At 37.2% G+C, this 16,879-nt stretch overlaps 2 protein-coding genes and 1 long non-coding RNA gene across 3 annotated transcripts in view; 2 read left to right on the top strand and 1 right to left on the bottom strand.

Moving 5' to 3' along the window:
* The window catches only part of LOC125781201 (uncharacterized), a 62,098-nt gene that overhangs the window by 17,894 nt on the left and 27,325 nt on the right, over nucleotides 1-16,879 (top strand). The gene's annotated exons all lie outside the window — the stretch shown is intronic.
* Nucleotides 40-1,194, bottom strand: rpp38 (ribonuclease P/MRP 38 subunit). The gene has a single exon (XM_007242084.4). The coding sequence runs from the start codon at nucleotides 961-963 to the stop codon at nucleotides 82-84; it is 882 nt and encodes a 293-aa protein (XP_007242146.1). The 5' UTR covers nucleotides 964-1,194; the 3' UTR covers nucleotides 40-81.
* Nucleotides 5,375-11,181, top strand: acbd7 (acyl-CoA binding domain containing 7). Its single transcript, XM_049464582.1, has 4 exons — nucleotides 5,375-5,529; nucleotides 8,245-8,362; nucleotides 8,455-8,517; nucleotides 11,089-11,181. The coding sequence occupies exons 1-4, from the start codon at nucleotides 5,518-5,520 to the stop codon at nucleotides 11,160-11,162; spliced, it is 267 nt and encodes an 88-aa protein (XP_049320539.1). The 5' UTR covers nucleotides 5,375-5,517; the 3' UTR covers nucleotides 11,163-11,181.

Raw genomic sequence — 16,879 nt, forward strand, 5'->3', positions numbered from 1 at the left:
TCCTAAATGTCTTTACAATGATTTATGATTTGTCCAATGAATAAAAAAAAAAGCAATTGTGCAATTGTTTCTTTCAGACTGTCACTTCTGAGCTGATGCCTTCTTTTTCTTGGGTTTCCGGATTTTTGATGGGTTTGGGATGGTTTTCTTGACTTTGAGAGGCTGAAGTGTTGGGGTTGGGTCTTGTCCAGGCTCATGTGAAAGGTCAAGCTTCCTCTTTTGACCCCTTGGTGGATTTGAGGGGGGCTCCTCAGTCTGCGTTTCAGTCTTAACTGGATCTGAAGGATCTCCAGTAAGATCTCCAGTATCAGTAGGACCAGGATGGGGGTCTCCTCCCAGGCTCTGGTCCTCCAGCCTGGCTGGCTCCTTCTCAGTGGGCACCCAGGGCACACAGAGGGGAGGGACCTTGGAGGCTATCTCCCCTACTGTGTTGGAGAAGGCGGTGTCTCCTCGTTTGAAGCCCAGTGCCAGCACGCTGCTGAGACCCAGAGCCCCAGACAGACCCTCACTGAGGCCGGGCACCTGGCATGCCGGCACCGCCCTGGTTCTGCTGAGGGGGATGAGGTGGCTGATCATGTGGGCTGGCCTGATGGAGCTGCACACCAGCACCAGGCTGAGCTCATCCTTCTCCAGGCCTTTGGTCACCTCGTTGATGCCGATGGCCAGCTGCCTCCGGGAGGCCTCGTCGCTCCAGCCTGGCTGCCGAGCAGTTTTTTCGGCTTCGGGGGGCTTCGAGTCCCGCTGCTTGGATTTCCTCCTCCTGCTGCTGCGGAGCCCCTTCACTCGTACCTGGATCTTCTTAAGCCCCAGAGCTTCTATCGTCTCTGTGAGGCAGTTCAGAATAAATGCCTTCTGGCCCTTCTCCAGAGGAGCCCATCTGAGATCGTAAGGGTTGTTTAGAGAGGTTTTCACAGGGATGGGCTTCTTTTTCTCCTTCTTTGCTGCTTTTCCCGGAGTGCTCATCCTGCTCTCATAACTCCAGCGTGGCCACAGATACTAAAACAAACTAAATAACTTTATATATAAACCAGCTCCTGCTTTATAAAGGTCCTCCACAGCCTCGGTGCTCTGAACAGTGGTGTTCAGAGATGTTCCACCTCAGATCAGATCAGAAAGCTTTCACATGTGTGCACTGAGCTCAACATAACATCAGCTATCTATAGAACACGTGTGCTGCTACAGGGCGCCGCCATGCTGGTTCGGAGCGTTGAGTGTTAAAAAGCCACACCGCCCCCTAGTGTTCAGGGTCTATATAACACTACACTACCACATAATGGACACATTATTTATTAATATGTTATATTAAATATATTTTAAACGTATTTTATCAATTTAAATCGTATTTTAAATATATTTTAAGCATTTCAGTATTCAGTAACAGGCCAGCATTTTTATAAATTTTCTGCCTAATGTTACATACCTAAATCTTGAGGATTTCTATTCAAGCATTGCATAAAAAAGATTTCATGTTTGATAATAAACGTTTCTACAAATTCCAATTGTAAATGTATTAGAAATACATTACATTTCATTTGGCAGACGCTTTTGTCCAAAGCGACTTACAATAATGAAGTACAAAAGTAATAGGAATTTAGATAACCCATTTTTAGATAGGGCTTAAAGGAGGTCGAAGGGAAATAAATGGATAGAGAAGTGAAGGAGGGGAAGAAGGAAATGGGGTTAGAAGTAGTTAGTGTGTTAGAGGTGTTAGGAGAGTAAGTGCTCTTTCAGGAGTCTCTTAAAGATAGCGAGATTTTCTGGATCATTTTAAAATCATTATTTTCCTGAATGCAAATCAAACAGTTCATGTCCCCCAAACCTTTCGTTTTGTTACAGTTGTCTAGATTTTATGTTTACTTTCAAACCTGCAGAATTTGGGTTGATTCCTGTTACTAATCTGGAATTATTTAGTGGAGTAGACACTAAAAGCCCTCATAGTCTTTAAAATGTAAATAAGTTATTTTACTGCAGAGAAAAAGGATTTTGTATCACCTACACTTGTAGCCTGTATACATTCAAAGGCCAGTAAAGGGGTTAAGGAAAAATACATGTTTCCCTCTGACAATTCCCCAGATGTGGGAATAATAAAGTCACAGTGTCAAAGCTATAGAAACTAGATAGAAGTATCCATAAACAGTTAAAAAAATAGAAAAGCTTTCTTTAAAAAAAATGCATGGAAACCTATGAACTACAAAATGTATTTCAAACATTGCAGTATTGCAGTGTATTTAGGAAATATACAAGTTTGTTCATTTTCATCTACTTAAGATAATCCTTTATTAGTCCCACAGTATCTGTTGGAATGTAATACAAACAGTATAGCGGTATCCATAAACTACATCCAACAGAAAATAGAAGAATATATACACAAGCATTTTTTTTAAAGAGAAAACAAAGAGAAGGCATTTTTTATTCCAACATGTATTTCTAATATTACAGTATTGTATTGCAGAATATTAAGGAAAAAAAAATCATGCATTTTCAAATAAACATAAAATAATCCTTTGTTAGTCCCACATCTGTGAAATGTTTAGTCATAACAAATTAATTAAACATATTTCAAGCATTGCAGTATATTTTTGAAAATGTTTTATATGATAATGATAATTTTATATGATTACTGTCTATGTGTTGCACATTAAAGATGAGTTGTTAAATTTCACGTGATTAGACAGGATAAAATAAAGTAACAGTACAAAAAAGTATATACACGTTTTTACCAATACATAAATGACAAGAATTTGCTGTTTATATGTCATGTGATGTGTTTTTTTTTTTTTGGTATATCACTGTCAAATTAGTTAAAATTAGATTTTGGTTTATAGATGTGCTTTTACAACCCTATTTACAAGCTGAAGACATTGTCATGAAGCAGCTTTTACAGAGATCTCTGTTCAAGCCCCAAATGAGCAAACCACTGGCAACAGTATAATGGCGAAGAGAAAGCGTCCCCAGAGTGGAAAGAATAAACCTGCAGAGAAAGAAGGTCTCAGAGGACCTTATTCTTCTTTGATCAACAAAGATAACAACAGTAAAGTCAGGAAATAATATTTACTTGTATATACAGTAATTAACAACTAGTATAGACAGTAACTGATGTGTTTATTTTTTTATTTTTGATGATTATGGGTTACAGCTAATGAAAAGCCAAAAGACAGTATCTCAGTAGATGTATATATTATATAGGAGTAAGACCAATTGGTACTTTTGGCAGTTGGAAGGAGATGCCAAGTCTAAATCATTAAATGTATATATATATATATATATATATATATATATATATATATATATATATATATATATATATATATATATATATATACATATACAAATCTGTTGGAAAACCAGGCTCAGAATACTAGTATGCAGTTTAATCCCTGTTTTTTTTATATATATATTTGATTAAAACTATAAAATAAATATGTGTTACAAGCTTGTTAATTTGGATTATTAATTGATTGTTTAATGTTCATATCTGAAATTGTACTTCAGTCCATGTGTTCTCTGAGCTTAGACACAAACCAGCCTGGCCAACTTGCTCATACTGGCTTTCTGTTTTAGTCAGATGGTTTTGCTTGGCCTGCAGATCAACAGAAATATCAAGAGCTATGCTGCTCAACCAGCTGGTTTTTGGTTTGGGAGATTTCCATTGGGGCATTATTAGCCCCTTTTTAGGGGGGCTCAAGCATCCCTAAATTCAACAAGCACTCCTAAAATGTAACAAATATATATATTTAAACAGAATTAGATAAGCTGAAAAATCTTCCAAACTAAAAAAGTATATCATTAACAGAATTTCTAGAATAAAAATAAAGTAATCTCTCCTCAACACACAAATGGTACAATCCACTTTCTCTCTGTGCTGCTGGGGAGAATGAGGCTGGCTGCCATTTCATTGGTCAGTTTGTGTTTTTATTAAAACCAGTGTGCTAGACTAGTACTGTCTGTATGTGTAGTAGCTAATTAATAGTGCAGAATTGTAGAAGATGTGATGAGACAGGTGATGTTCCACTCCTGATACGTCCTGTGTGTGTGTGTGTGTGTGTGTGTGTGTGTGTGTGTGTGGATATTCAGTATCAGCCACAGATATTGAATTGTTTTTTCAAAGAAAAGAGCAGGGTCAGGTTAGAGAGTAAGGGGACTTCATTGCCCACTTTAAATTAGAGCACATAATGGAGAGTGCTACGGTGGCCGAGAAAGCCCAACGCAGTGCAAATTGAAAAGCCCTGCAAAAGCATAAAACACATCCATCAAAATTACAACACAGGCGCAGCAAATAGAAAAACGCGCTGCAAATAGAAAAACGCGCTGCAAATAGAAAAAGAATGTGCAAATACACAGTTATATATTAATCTATCTGTACAAATTTGTAGAGATGTAAACAGTGGACCATAAATAAACTATTAGTGCAGAATAAGGTAGAACAATAAAAAATAATGTAACAGGGCATCTCTAAAGGGTGTTTCTGTGGAGATGGGGGTGTGTCCATTGGAAAGACCCAATATGTGTCTCAGAGTTTTTAGTTTGCAGTGCTGAGAGGACAGTCTTGAACAGTGTTATCTCCTGAGGGACAGGTGTACCTATCTGATTTGGCACACACACCTATTATGTAACTTGTAATATGTTACTGCTCTTCATTCATAATTATCTATGATGCTACAAAGGCAAGGCAAGTTTATTTATATTGCACCTTTCTTACACAATGGTCATTCAAAGTGCTTTACAAATTACAATAAAAATGGAAATAAAAATAATAAAGCATAAATAAAAATATAAATAAATAATTAAAACTAAATATATAGTTTATATATATGTACTCTGGACATCACGTTGCTGCTGCTTTCCTACTCTCCTTTATATTTTGTGTATTTATCTTGATATCTATTTTATTTTATTTTATTTTAGTATTTTATTTTATTATATCTTATTTTATTTCATCTTTATATTGATTTTATTTTAACAATCGCTCTTTATCTGTGTATCTGGACCCTGAGAGTACAATTTCGGTTCACCTCATGTACCACATGTGATGTGAATGACAATAAAGTCTCCATGAATCCTTGAACTAAATGATATTATTTCTTCTGATATGAGAGACTCACGCCTCCTGGGAACTCTTCCCTATTTTGTATGTAGTTATTTTATAAGGGAGGGTGGTGTGGCTGGGTTTAATTCTCTGATGCTAGAAATTGCATACACTTCGCTTGTCAGTGGTTTTAATGTTGTGGCTGGGCTCGGTGTGCATGTGCTCCTCTGTCATCAGTAATGCTGTGTGCTGATTGGCTCATTCTGATTGGCTCTCTGCTCAGCCAATCAGCGTTCAGGCTGCCACACTGCGACTGTGCACGATGATACCGTAAACTGTAATTCATCAGCAGGTCTACGCTGAGTGCAGAAGACGCAGCAGGAATACACACACACACACACTCTCTCTCTCTCTCTCTCTCTCTCTCACACACACACACACACACACTCTCACTATCTCATACTCCAGCTCTCTCTCTCTCGCCTGGGAAAATGACTCTGCAGGTTGGTGGTTTATGTATTTTTTCCATGTTTTATTTATTGTGCCTGTATTGTACTGTGTGTGTGTGCATGTGTGTGTGTGTGGTACCTGTTAGCAGCTGGATGTGTGTGTAGCTAAGGCCCATTCTGCACTATAATATCATACAGCTATAATATTCACTATATATTTACCAGCATATAGTGTTAATCAGCTCCATGACGTCATTATCACCCCATTCAGTGTGCAGTGTCACTCCATATGAGTGCAGTAGTGAGGGGGTGAGCGAGCTGCACTTCTCTCCCTCCATAGCCTGATTATCTGCACACAAACACAATGGGCCTTCAGACTGGTTTGTACGCCTGTTTGTTGGTTGTTTAGCTGAACAATAGAAACTCATGTACAGTGGGGGGATAATGACCCTGCTGCACTGATTAAGACTGGGTTTAGTGTGACCAAATACAGGCCGAAAATGGGTCAGATAGACTCCGGCCAAGGGATTGTACTTCTTAACCCCTTAATGGTCCTGTGTAATTTAAAAATCTATAGGAATGATATATTACATGTGTATACATAATATATAAATAATTTGAATATTAATAAATAATAATTACACGAATGAGAAAGTACAAAAAATCTGATGCATGTTTTCTGCCCTCTGGCGGACTATGCATGCACAAAAAAATCAGATTTTTAGGTTTGACTACATTTTCAATGGAAAGTATGAGGCCATGACCATCTGTATATTATTGTGGCCCTGAAGTGCAAAACAAATTAACATGTCAGAAAACAAAATTACAAAAACTAAAACACATTTACAAAACTTAAAACAAATTTACAAGACGCAAAACACTTTTCCCAGCACTGAAACACTTTTACAAATGCTGAAACACTTTTACCAGCACTAAAACACTTTTACAAACGCTGAAACACTTTTACAAACGCTAAAACACTTTTACAAACGCTGAAACACTTTTACAAACGCTGAAACACTTTTACAAACTGCGATTTCTGACGGAAAGGGAGGGTCTAACATGCTTGATGCGGACCCTCCTTGTCAGTCAAGCTGCGTTACGATGAGAGAGTGGAGTTATGAACACCAAACTATGTTTTGTGGCACGTATTTTAGCAGCAGCAGTAAATACTTAAACTATCCCTGTCCTGTTGCTACCCCCGCCGCGGGGTTCAGCTAATGCCCGGCGGCCATCAGCCACTGCCCCGCGGTTATCAGCCACTGCCCCCGCCGCGGGGTTCTCCTAATACCCCGGGGGTTCAGCCACTGCCCCGCGGTTATCAGCCACTGCCCCTGCCGCGGGGTTCACCTAATACCCCGGGGGTTCAGCCACTGCCCCGCGGTTATCAGCCACTGCCCCCGCCGCGGGGTTCAGCTAATGCCCGGCGGGCATCAGCCACTGCCCGCGGTTATCAGCCACTGCCCCCGCCGCGGGGTTCAGCTAATGCACGGCGGGCATCAGCCACTGCCCCGCGGTTATCAGTCACTGCCCCCCCCCCGCCGCGGGGTTCAGCTAATGCCCGGCGGCCATCAGCCACTGCCCCGCGGGGTTCAGGTAATACAGTACAGGAGTGGCTGAACCCCGCGGGGCAGTGGCTGAACTCCGTGGGGCATTAGCTGAACTCCGCGGGGTATTAGGTGAACCCCGCGGCGGGGGTAGCAACAGGACAGGGATAGTTTAAGTATTTACTGCTGCTGCTAAAATACGTGCCACAAAACATAGTTTAGTGTCCATAACTCCACTCTCTCATCGTAACGCAGCTTGACTGACAAGGAGGGTCCGCATCAAGCACTTCCTGTGTGTTAGACCCTCCCTTTCCGTCAGAAATCGCAGTTTGTAAAAGTGTTTCAGCGTTTGTAAAAGTGTTTCAGCGTTTGTAAAAGTGTTTCAGCGTTTGTAAAAGTGTTTCAGTGCTGGGAAAAGTGTTTTGCGTCTTGTAAATGTGTTTTAGTTTTTGTAATTTTGTTTTCTGACATGTTAATTTGTTTTGCACTTCAGGGCCACCGTAGTATATGTTCTATATGTTTCACCTTGCATTTAAATTAATATCTGCTGCAATTAATTTCTGATGTGTCAAATTTAATATCTAATGTATTATTTTAAATAACCGAACAGAAGGTCGAAAAACCAATCCAGTTTTAACTATTTAAAATGTTTAGCCAATAATTTGAAAGTTCAAGTTTTACAGAATTAATAATTACTTACTAATATAATACCTGGTCTAATAATGCAATACACAGTCTTGAAGGTATTTGCACTAATATTTCAAATCGTACTATCGTACTATTTCTGATACATTTATACATTATTGACTTAATATATATTGTGACATTACAAGTGTTTTTAGAACAGAATGAGACTACACACTAAAATTGCATAACACTTTATAACACCTTCTACCACTAACGCTACATTACCCTAAGTGTGTAATGCAATCAGACCCTCACAGCAATGCTCCAACATCTAGTAGAAAGCCTTTCCTGGACAGTACAGACAATGTACCAATACTTATGTCCATTGTATTTTAGTGAACATTTCTGACCTTACTTTGTTTACATTTTAAAGACAGAATTATATTACATAAACAATTTTAAAAGTTGGTGGAATTTCTATTTAAATAAAGCAGTGTACTCTGAAATGAATGAATTCAGCTGTTGTTTAGATCTTTATCTCCAGCACTAAAGGTATGCTAGTTGCTAACATCTAAACCCTCTTGTCTTATCACAGGAGGAATTTGAGAAATATGCGGACGATGTAAAGAAAGTAAAGACCAGGCCGACTGACCAGGAGCTGCTGGACATGTATGGTCTCTATAAGCAGGCCATTGTTGGGGACATTAACATTGGTAAAGCAGGATAAGCACTAAGTCTTTGTGTTTTCATTCTGGTGTGCAATTAGGTACTTGAAAGTACAATGTTTGTGTTCTGTTTCATGCAGATAAGCCTGGAATTACAGATTTGAAAGGAAAGGCCAAATGGGAAGCATGGAATTCCAGGAAAGGTAATACACTTTGCCCTGAATATTGTATTCTACTTCTTCTCTGTGTTTTATAATAATACATAACACATATACATCCCAAAAGTCGTGGGACATGAACTGGTATTGTCTCCTAAGACTTTGTCATGTCCCATGGAAGATATAGATCTCTTCACTCACCGGTGGGATGTGTGTGTGGGGCTCCTGTATTTAATGTGGATGTGCTTTCTGCCCGATTCTCTCGTCTGTTGTAACGGCTTTTATGGATGCAAGTGACACTGTGGATGAAGAAATCTATGGTGCTCGAGAAAACCAAACACACTGCAAATGGAAAAGAGCTGCAAAAGCACAAAACACATCCATCAAAATGGCAACACAGGCACTGCAAGTAGAGAAACGCCCTGCAAATATAGCAACAACACAACGGAAGTGAAGTCTGAAACGTAAATGAAGTTGTTATTTAGGGGTACAGCATAAAGTAGCATAAAGTTATCCAAAAGCAATGTGTAAGACTGGTGGAGGAAAACATGCCAAGATGCATGAAAACTGTAATTAAAAAACAGGGTTATTCCACCAAATATTGATTTCTGAACTCTTATAACTTTATGAATATGAACTTGTTTTCTTTGCATTATTTGAGGTCTGAAAGCTCTGCATCTTTTTTGTTATTTCTGCCATTTCTCATTTTCTGCATATAAATGCTCAAAATGACAGCACAGGCACTGCAAATAGAGAAACACACTGCAAATACAGCAGAAACACAACAAAAGTAAAGTCTGAAATGTTAATGAAGAGGAGTACAGCATTTTTTAGGGTCCCACTGGGAAATTCTGCTGTATTGTGACTCACTTCCGTTGTGTTGGGTCTGTATTTGCAGCACATTTCTGTATTTGCAGCCCGTTTCTCTATTTGCAGCACCAGTGTTGTCATTTTGATGGATGTGTTTGTGTATTTGCATCTTTTTTTTCAATTTCCTGTGCGTTAGGCTTTCTCAGTCACCATAGAAATTATCCATCAGACACCCACTATTGGGTCTTGCTTGAAGTCCGATAATACTCATCATCTTTCCATAAGTTTACTGGCCAAAGTGTTCAATCTCATTCCTAAGGTTCCCAACACCTCGCACCATATACAGGTATGGGTGTTACAAAGCCCTCCTGATATAACACTTCATAACCGGTTTACATACTGCTTTCCCATGAGTTTTGGCATGTCATTCACCAACGACTTAAACATTCCAGATTGGATTCATTCTTTTTTTATTTTACATAATTTACTTCTCGCATTGACTTCCAGGAAAAGTTTATGTGTGTTAGTCAGTAAGCCTTTCTTTTTTGTATTCAGTGGTAGTGGTCCCATTACCAAATTAATTATTAATACATTTATTAATGCCCTCAGTGGCTCAGCAGAATAAGACACTGACGGTATGGCCTGATGAACAGTCCAAAGTGTCAAATCCCGGGTCTTGCTGCATCAACATCAATGGCCATGCTCTCTCTGAGTGGATAGATGTAGCTCTCCTCCCTGCATCACTCCCTGCATTATGCTGACCTGCACAGGCATCTAGCTGATGTATCAGAGCTGGGGATCCAGCGCTTTTTTCTGAGCACGTTGGCTGCCTAGAGATGCTGCATTGGCAGCAGTTGGCTGACTTGACATGTATCAGAGGAGGCATGTGCTTATGTTCAACCTTATAGTTTCAGGAGATCTAATGATTGGGTGGGTTAACAGGTGCAGCTCAATTAGAACAACAATTAAAAGTACAGCTGTGGACAAAAATAAGAGAACACTTAAAACTGTTGAGTTCATTTGATTTCACCTATTTAAAAGAAAACTCTGGAATATAATCAAGAGGAAGATGGATGATCACAAGCCTTTAAAACAAACTGAACTGCTTGAATTTTTGCACCAGGAGTGGCATTAAGTTTTTCAAAAGCAGTGTGTAAGACTGGTGGAGGAGAACATGCCAAGATGCATGAAAACTGTGATTAATAACCAGTGTTTATTCTACCAAATATTAATTTCTGAACTCTTAAAACTTTATGAATAGGAACTCGTTTTCTTTGTATTATTTGAGGTCTGAAAGCTCTGCATATTTTTTGTTATTTCAGCAATTTCTCATTTTCTGCAAACAAATGTAATAAATGACAATATTTTTTAATTTTTATTTGGAATTTGGGAGAAATATTGTCTGTATAGAATAAAACAACAATTTTCCTTTTACTCAAGCATAAACCTATAAATAGCAAAATCAGAGAAACTGATTCAGAAACTGAAGTGGTCTCTTCATTTTTTTCAGCGCTGTATATATTTTTAACAAGTTTTTAGCTATAGCAGCATTGAAAGCTATGATACAAATTGAGTCCTTATCTGTGGTGTGCTACATTTCCACCTGACCTTGTTCACAACAACTTTATTACCAAGAATTCTGTTCTTGTTCTGTCTCTACGGTCAAGTGAGTATTACAGATTACTCACAGCATAATCAGTAGAGAGCTGTATTATATAGTAAATACACTAAATAATTGACTTTAGTGTAATCTGCAGTATGTTCTTAATGCAGTGTCTTTCTATCCTTTTTTTGTTTTTTCAACAGGCATGTCCAAAGACGATGCCATGACTGCCTACATTGGCTTGGCTAAGGAAAACATCAATAAGTATGGAAAGTGATCATCGGGACGTCACATTTTTTAGCAGTTATTTTAGCTACAAAATAATCACAGATTTGCACTGTAATTGTAACTGTTATTGTAATTGTTTTCTCTAATCTACAGTAGATTAGGAGACTTTTGTTTACTTGCATTTTTTTGCTATTGTTCTGATTTTTCTGATTTTTTTAACAATAAGGCACTTAAGGTATCATAATATAATTATAACAACAATAGCGGATGCTTTTGTTTTGCACAGCTAATAAAAAAAAATGATTACAGATAAAAAATAGTGCTGGTGTGTTTTTCATTTTTCCATTAAGTGGATTACAGGAAGTCAAAGCATCGCTTATTAGTGCTAATGTAGGTCTGTATTTCAGACCTGCATCAATATTCATCTCCTACCTTAAGTCAGCATCAGAGCCCGACAGAAAACCCAACATCCCCACCACCCCCACCGCCACACACCCCACTGAACAAGGACGTCTTTGTCCCTCTCAGCAAAAGAACTGTAGCCAAGTCCTCAACAGCAGACGCATGCAGAATACTGGATCCGGCCTCGGCTTTGTGAGAGTGTCACCTTTTTAAATTTTAACAAGTTCATCACTGTCCAGTCATGGACTAACTGGACTGGACTGCAATCACGTCCATCACATACATCTTCAATTATGACTACATGCTGTTATTGATGTGAAGGTATGGCACCAGGCATTGTAGTTCCATTAGACAGTTGTTCAGTAAATCCCACTTTTTTTTTTTTTTTAAAGAAATCCTAGAACAAGGTATACAGCTGTTTAAAACACCAACTACTTCACGATACTGCATGTAAGATGTCCAGCACTATTATTATTATTATTCTATTTTGTTAGTATATCACTGCTGTCTTATTAGACTGTAACTTCACTGGAGAAGGAAAGTACACTTTCAACTTTACAAAATTTAGAGTAGAGTAGAATAAGTAAAATAGAAAATATACAGTTAACTTAAACAATATACACAATACCTTATTAACACTATAGACATCTGGTATTGTGCTGTAGATGTTAAAAAGGTAAAATATAACTACATATATACAGGGGTTGGACAATGAAACTGAAACACCTGTCATTTTAGTGTGGGAGGATTCATGGCTAAATTGGAGCAGCCTGGTGGCCAGTCTTCATTAATTGCACATTGCACCAGTAAGAGCAGAGTCTGAAGTTTCAATTAGCAGGGTAAGAGCACAGTTTTACTCAAAATATTGCAATGCACACAACATTATGGGTGACATGCCAGAGTTCAAAAAAGGACAAATTGTTGGTGCACATCTGTGACCAAGACAGCAAGTCTTTGTGATGTATCAAGAGCCACGGTATCCAGGGTAATGTCAGCATACCACCAAGAAGGACCAACCACATCCAACAGGATTAACTGTGGACGCAAGAGGAAGCTGTCTGAAAGGGATGTTCAGGTGCTAACCCGGATTGTATCCAAAAAAAAAAAATAAAACCAGAATTCAGTGTTCACCTCAACTCTCCTGTTTCCACCAGAACTGTGGTCTAAAACCAGGTGTTTCAGTTTAATTGTCCAACCCCTGTAGATATTACAATGCTATATACATCTGTAAATAATTTAGAGTAGGTAACAGAGTAACTATAGTAAACTAAGTAAAGAAGAATAGAATTAGTACAGGTACAGATTGTGTTTTGTGGGAAGTACAGGGTGCACAATGCTGTTTGTGGGATAAGTATGGAAAAAACTGATAGGTGCAGTGAGTTCGTATGAGATGACAGTGGGGTGAGGGGGGACACTGTTCTACTGGCTGTTCAACAGCCTGTAGAATAACTGCATTATTAATTTACTCCACAATATATGGACATGATCTCAATATGCTTTGCTGATCTCGGAACACCCATTATGCTAACCTGTGTGTTTGTTTACATCAAAAATAATGCAGATACAACTGGGCATCACTGATTTAATATACCGGTATTCTGTTTCCAAAATAAGCACCACAACACCCACAGTGTTTCATTCTAACCAACTACCATATACCAAAGTAAATTCAGGATATGGGAAAATTACCTTTTTTTTCATAGTTTATCAGCCATCTGGCATCTACAGCTGACATTTATGTGTGTTTATAAAAGTAATCGAAGCAGAAGTTATGTGGTTTAATGACACGTGTTTAATATGCTTTACTATCTGAGTGTTTTGCATTTGCTCTGAATGATCTGATTATATTTACACTGCTGAGCTGTCTGCTGCCAGGGTAATAACAGGACTTGCTATATTTGGGTAAAAAGCTGAGTGCAGTGCCAGCCAACATACACATGTGTCAGTCTGTGTTCTATAATATTCACATATGTAGTGGCAGGTCATTAGTGTTAGACTTTAAAGTGGCACTTATGTAATAAGTGGAGACCTAGCAAGTTAGTAAATGTAGACAATACTACATTGGACAAACAACTAAAAAAAAGTCTTTGCTGGATAATGTTGGGTCAATGTGCCATAAACTGTAGAGGTACACCCACACTGCAATAAAGGTCAGAGTACACCAACTGGATAAAAATGAGCCCTCTTGGCTGCGCCATACGGTCTGCAGTTGTTGTTATGAGTGAATGGGGAAAGTGGACACTAAACTTTTAAAACTACAATGGTGTTTCAGGGCCACCCTTAAAAAAACGTTCACTTTGAGAATAAAGTCGTAAAATTATGAAATTAAAGTTGCAATATTTCAATTAAATTTAATACTGTAATATTTAGACTTTATTCTTGTAATATTACAACTTTTTTACAATTATGAAGATTAAACTTGTAATATGACAAGAATAAAGTTGTATTATTATGAGAATAAAATCAGAATATTACAATAATAAAGTCATAGTATTTTGAGGGAAATGTACATTTTTAACTGCTTGGGCTGCAGTTATAAGGTACGACGGCGTTTTAGGGCCATACAAAAAATAAATAAAAACTGTTCACTTCGAGAATAAAGTTGTAATATTACGAGAATAAAGTCGTAATATTACGAGATTAAAGACGTAATATTACGAGAATAAAGTCGTAATATTACGAGATTAAAGTCGTAATATTACAAGAATAAGGTCATAATATTATGAGAATAAAGTCATAGTATTTTAAGGGAAATGTAGTTCTAACTGCGTGGGTTGCCCTTTAAGAGCGGAGCACTGAAAGGGGCATTTTCCGCTCATTATCTGTTACAGGGCTAATCGCCATTTATCTATTATTTATTATCTACATTTATAACCTGCAGATTATTAATGTAGTGTTGCAATTAGATAATACAGTGTCCAGATTTTCCCATGGTGGCATAGCCGAGCCTTCAGCACCCCTGCCGCGTGTGGGGAGAGCGTGCGCTGCTGCGCGGACATTTCCTGCCTTTTAGTTTGTTTTTTGTGACCAAAGGAACAGAAATAAAGTAAATTCCAGTCATGAATAAAGACAATAAACATTTTACTGATGATTGTCTCTGTGCTGTCAAGATCAAATATACTGTGAAACATGATATGCGTGTCAAAGTTATGCAATGTGGAAATGTGTTTATTAATTTCTCAATAACTAATATAGAGCTAACATATATTAATTAAATAAACATAATTCATATTAAAATATTCTTAATATTTCCTAGTAGATAGTCTACCTTACAAACTGATATAACCTTACACAAAACCCTGCAATACTTTTAGTATTATACACTCAGTCAGCCTCCACGTTTTAAACCTGGTTAAATAATTTAATAAACACATAATTCCGAAAATATAGCTTTAACAAATTCTATGTATTTTATATGAGGCATGTGACTTGTTTCTTAAGGAGGACACTGTGATTTGACAATGTGCAGATCTTTAGTCTATTTTATCAGATATAGAAACAGCATATGTTATACATGAAATGCAATTTTGTGTTTCCATCATTATATACCTGTGAAAGGTGACCATATGGGAAACTTAAAGACCTTGGTCACGCCGTTTCACTATGGAGAAGAAACAGTATCTGTGATTACACGGTTTATGTACAGTTTTGATTTGTAAGGGTGTATCAGAAAATAATGTGTTTAAATGGTTTAATTTACATTTAATTTGCATTCAAGTGTAATTTATATTAGACATACAAATTAGTTGTATGAACAGGATAACTGTCTTTAGTGTAGTTTCTTGATATTAATGTCTACATCTACATCATACAATTACATTTGGTCACTTTTAAAGCACATTTTTAGGTACTGGAATAAATTATCAAATCGATACAAATTATATTATAAACTGCCCCTTCAAATAAACATCTTAAAACATTCTAATATTATTTTAAGTCAGCTATTTTAATTGTATATAGTGTTACAGATTTAAAGCAGCTCTATATGACCAATTCATAGACAAGTGTCACTGCATTACATAATTTTTATATTATCGTTATTTCCTCATTTTTACAATGTCCAGTTGGACCAAAGTCTTTTAATAGTATATGTATATAATGTATACTTCTTGTTTGTTGAAAATAAGAAAATTAATGAACACAATTCCACATTGTTGAGATAATTGACGTGCATGTCACGTACACTTCACAGTATATTTGATTTTGATATAGATTAACACACAGTCATCCTGCATCAGGTTTATTTTCTTTATTCATGACTGGAATTTACTTTATTTCTGTTCCTTTGTTCACAAAAACCCAACTAAAAGGCAGGAAATGTCCGCGCCGCAGCGCACGCTCTCCCCGCACGGGAGGATTTTCGCGGCAGGGGTGCTGAAGGCTCGGCTATGGGAAAATCTGGACACTGTATTATCTAATTATAACACTACATTAATAATCTGCAGGTTATAAATGTAGATAATACATAATAGATAAATGGCGATTAGCCCTGTAACAGATAATGAGCGGAAAATGCCCCTTTCAGTGCTCCGCTCTTAAAGGGCAACCCACGCAGTTAGAACTACATTTCCCTTAAAATACTACGAATTTATTCTCGTAATATTACGACTTTAATCTCATAATATTACGACTTTAATCTCGTAATATTACGACTTTATTCTCGTAATATTACGTCTTTATTCTCGTAATATTACGACTTTATTCTCGAAGTGAACAGTTTTTATTTATTTTTTGTATGGCCCTAAAACGCCGTCGTAATAAGGGGTGCACGAAGGGAAGGAAAAAAGCATTTTCCGCTCATGATCTGTAACTACAACTTTTCTCTTGTAATATTATGACTTTAATCTGATAAATTATGACTTTAATCTTGTAATATTACGACTTTAATCTGATAAATTATGACTTTAATATTGTAATATTATGACTTTATTCTTGTAATACTATGACTCTAATCTCGTTATATTATTACTTTATTCTTGTAATATTATGACTCCAACCTCGTAATATTATGACTTTAAACTTGTAAATTATGACTTTAATCTTGTAATATCACGACTTTAATCTTGTAATATTACAACTCTATTCTTGTGATATTATGACTAATTTCGTAATGTTACGAATTTAATCTCGTAATATTACGACTTATTCTTGTAATATTATGATTTAATCTCGAAGTATTACGTAATAAAAATGTTCATTTTACTCAAACATATACCTATACATAGCAAAATCTGAGAAACTGATTCAGAAATTGAAGTTAATTTTAAATTTTTCCAGAACTGTAAGCTGGTCAGGGACTTTTGTTTTGAAAAACGTTGCCGTAGGCCGCCATATTTCTGTATCTCTCTGCTTCCAGTTTACATG

Source organism: Astyanax mexicanus, chromosome 1 (assembly GCF_023375975.1).
Source record: "Astyanax mexicanus isolate ESR-SI-001 chromosome 1, AstMex3_surface, whole genome shotgun sequence".
Taxonomy (NCBI): Eukaryota; Metazoa; Chordata; class Actinopteri; order Characiformes; family Acestrorhamphidae; genus Astyanax; species Astyanax mexicanus.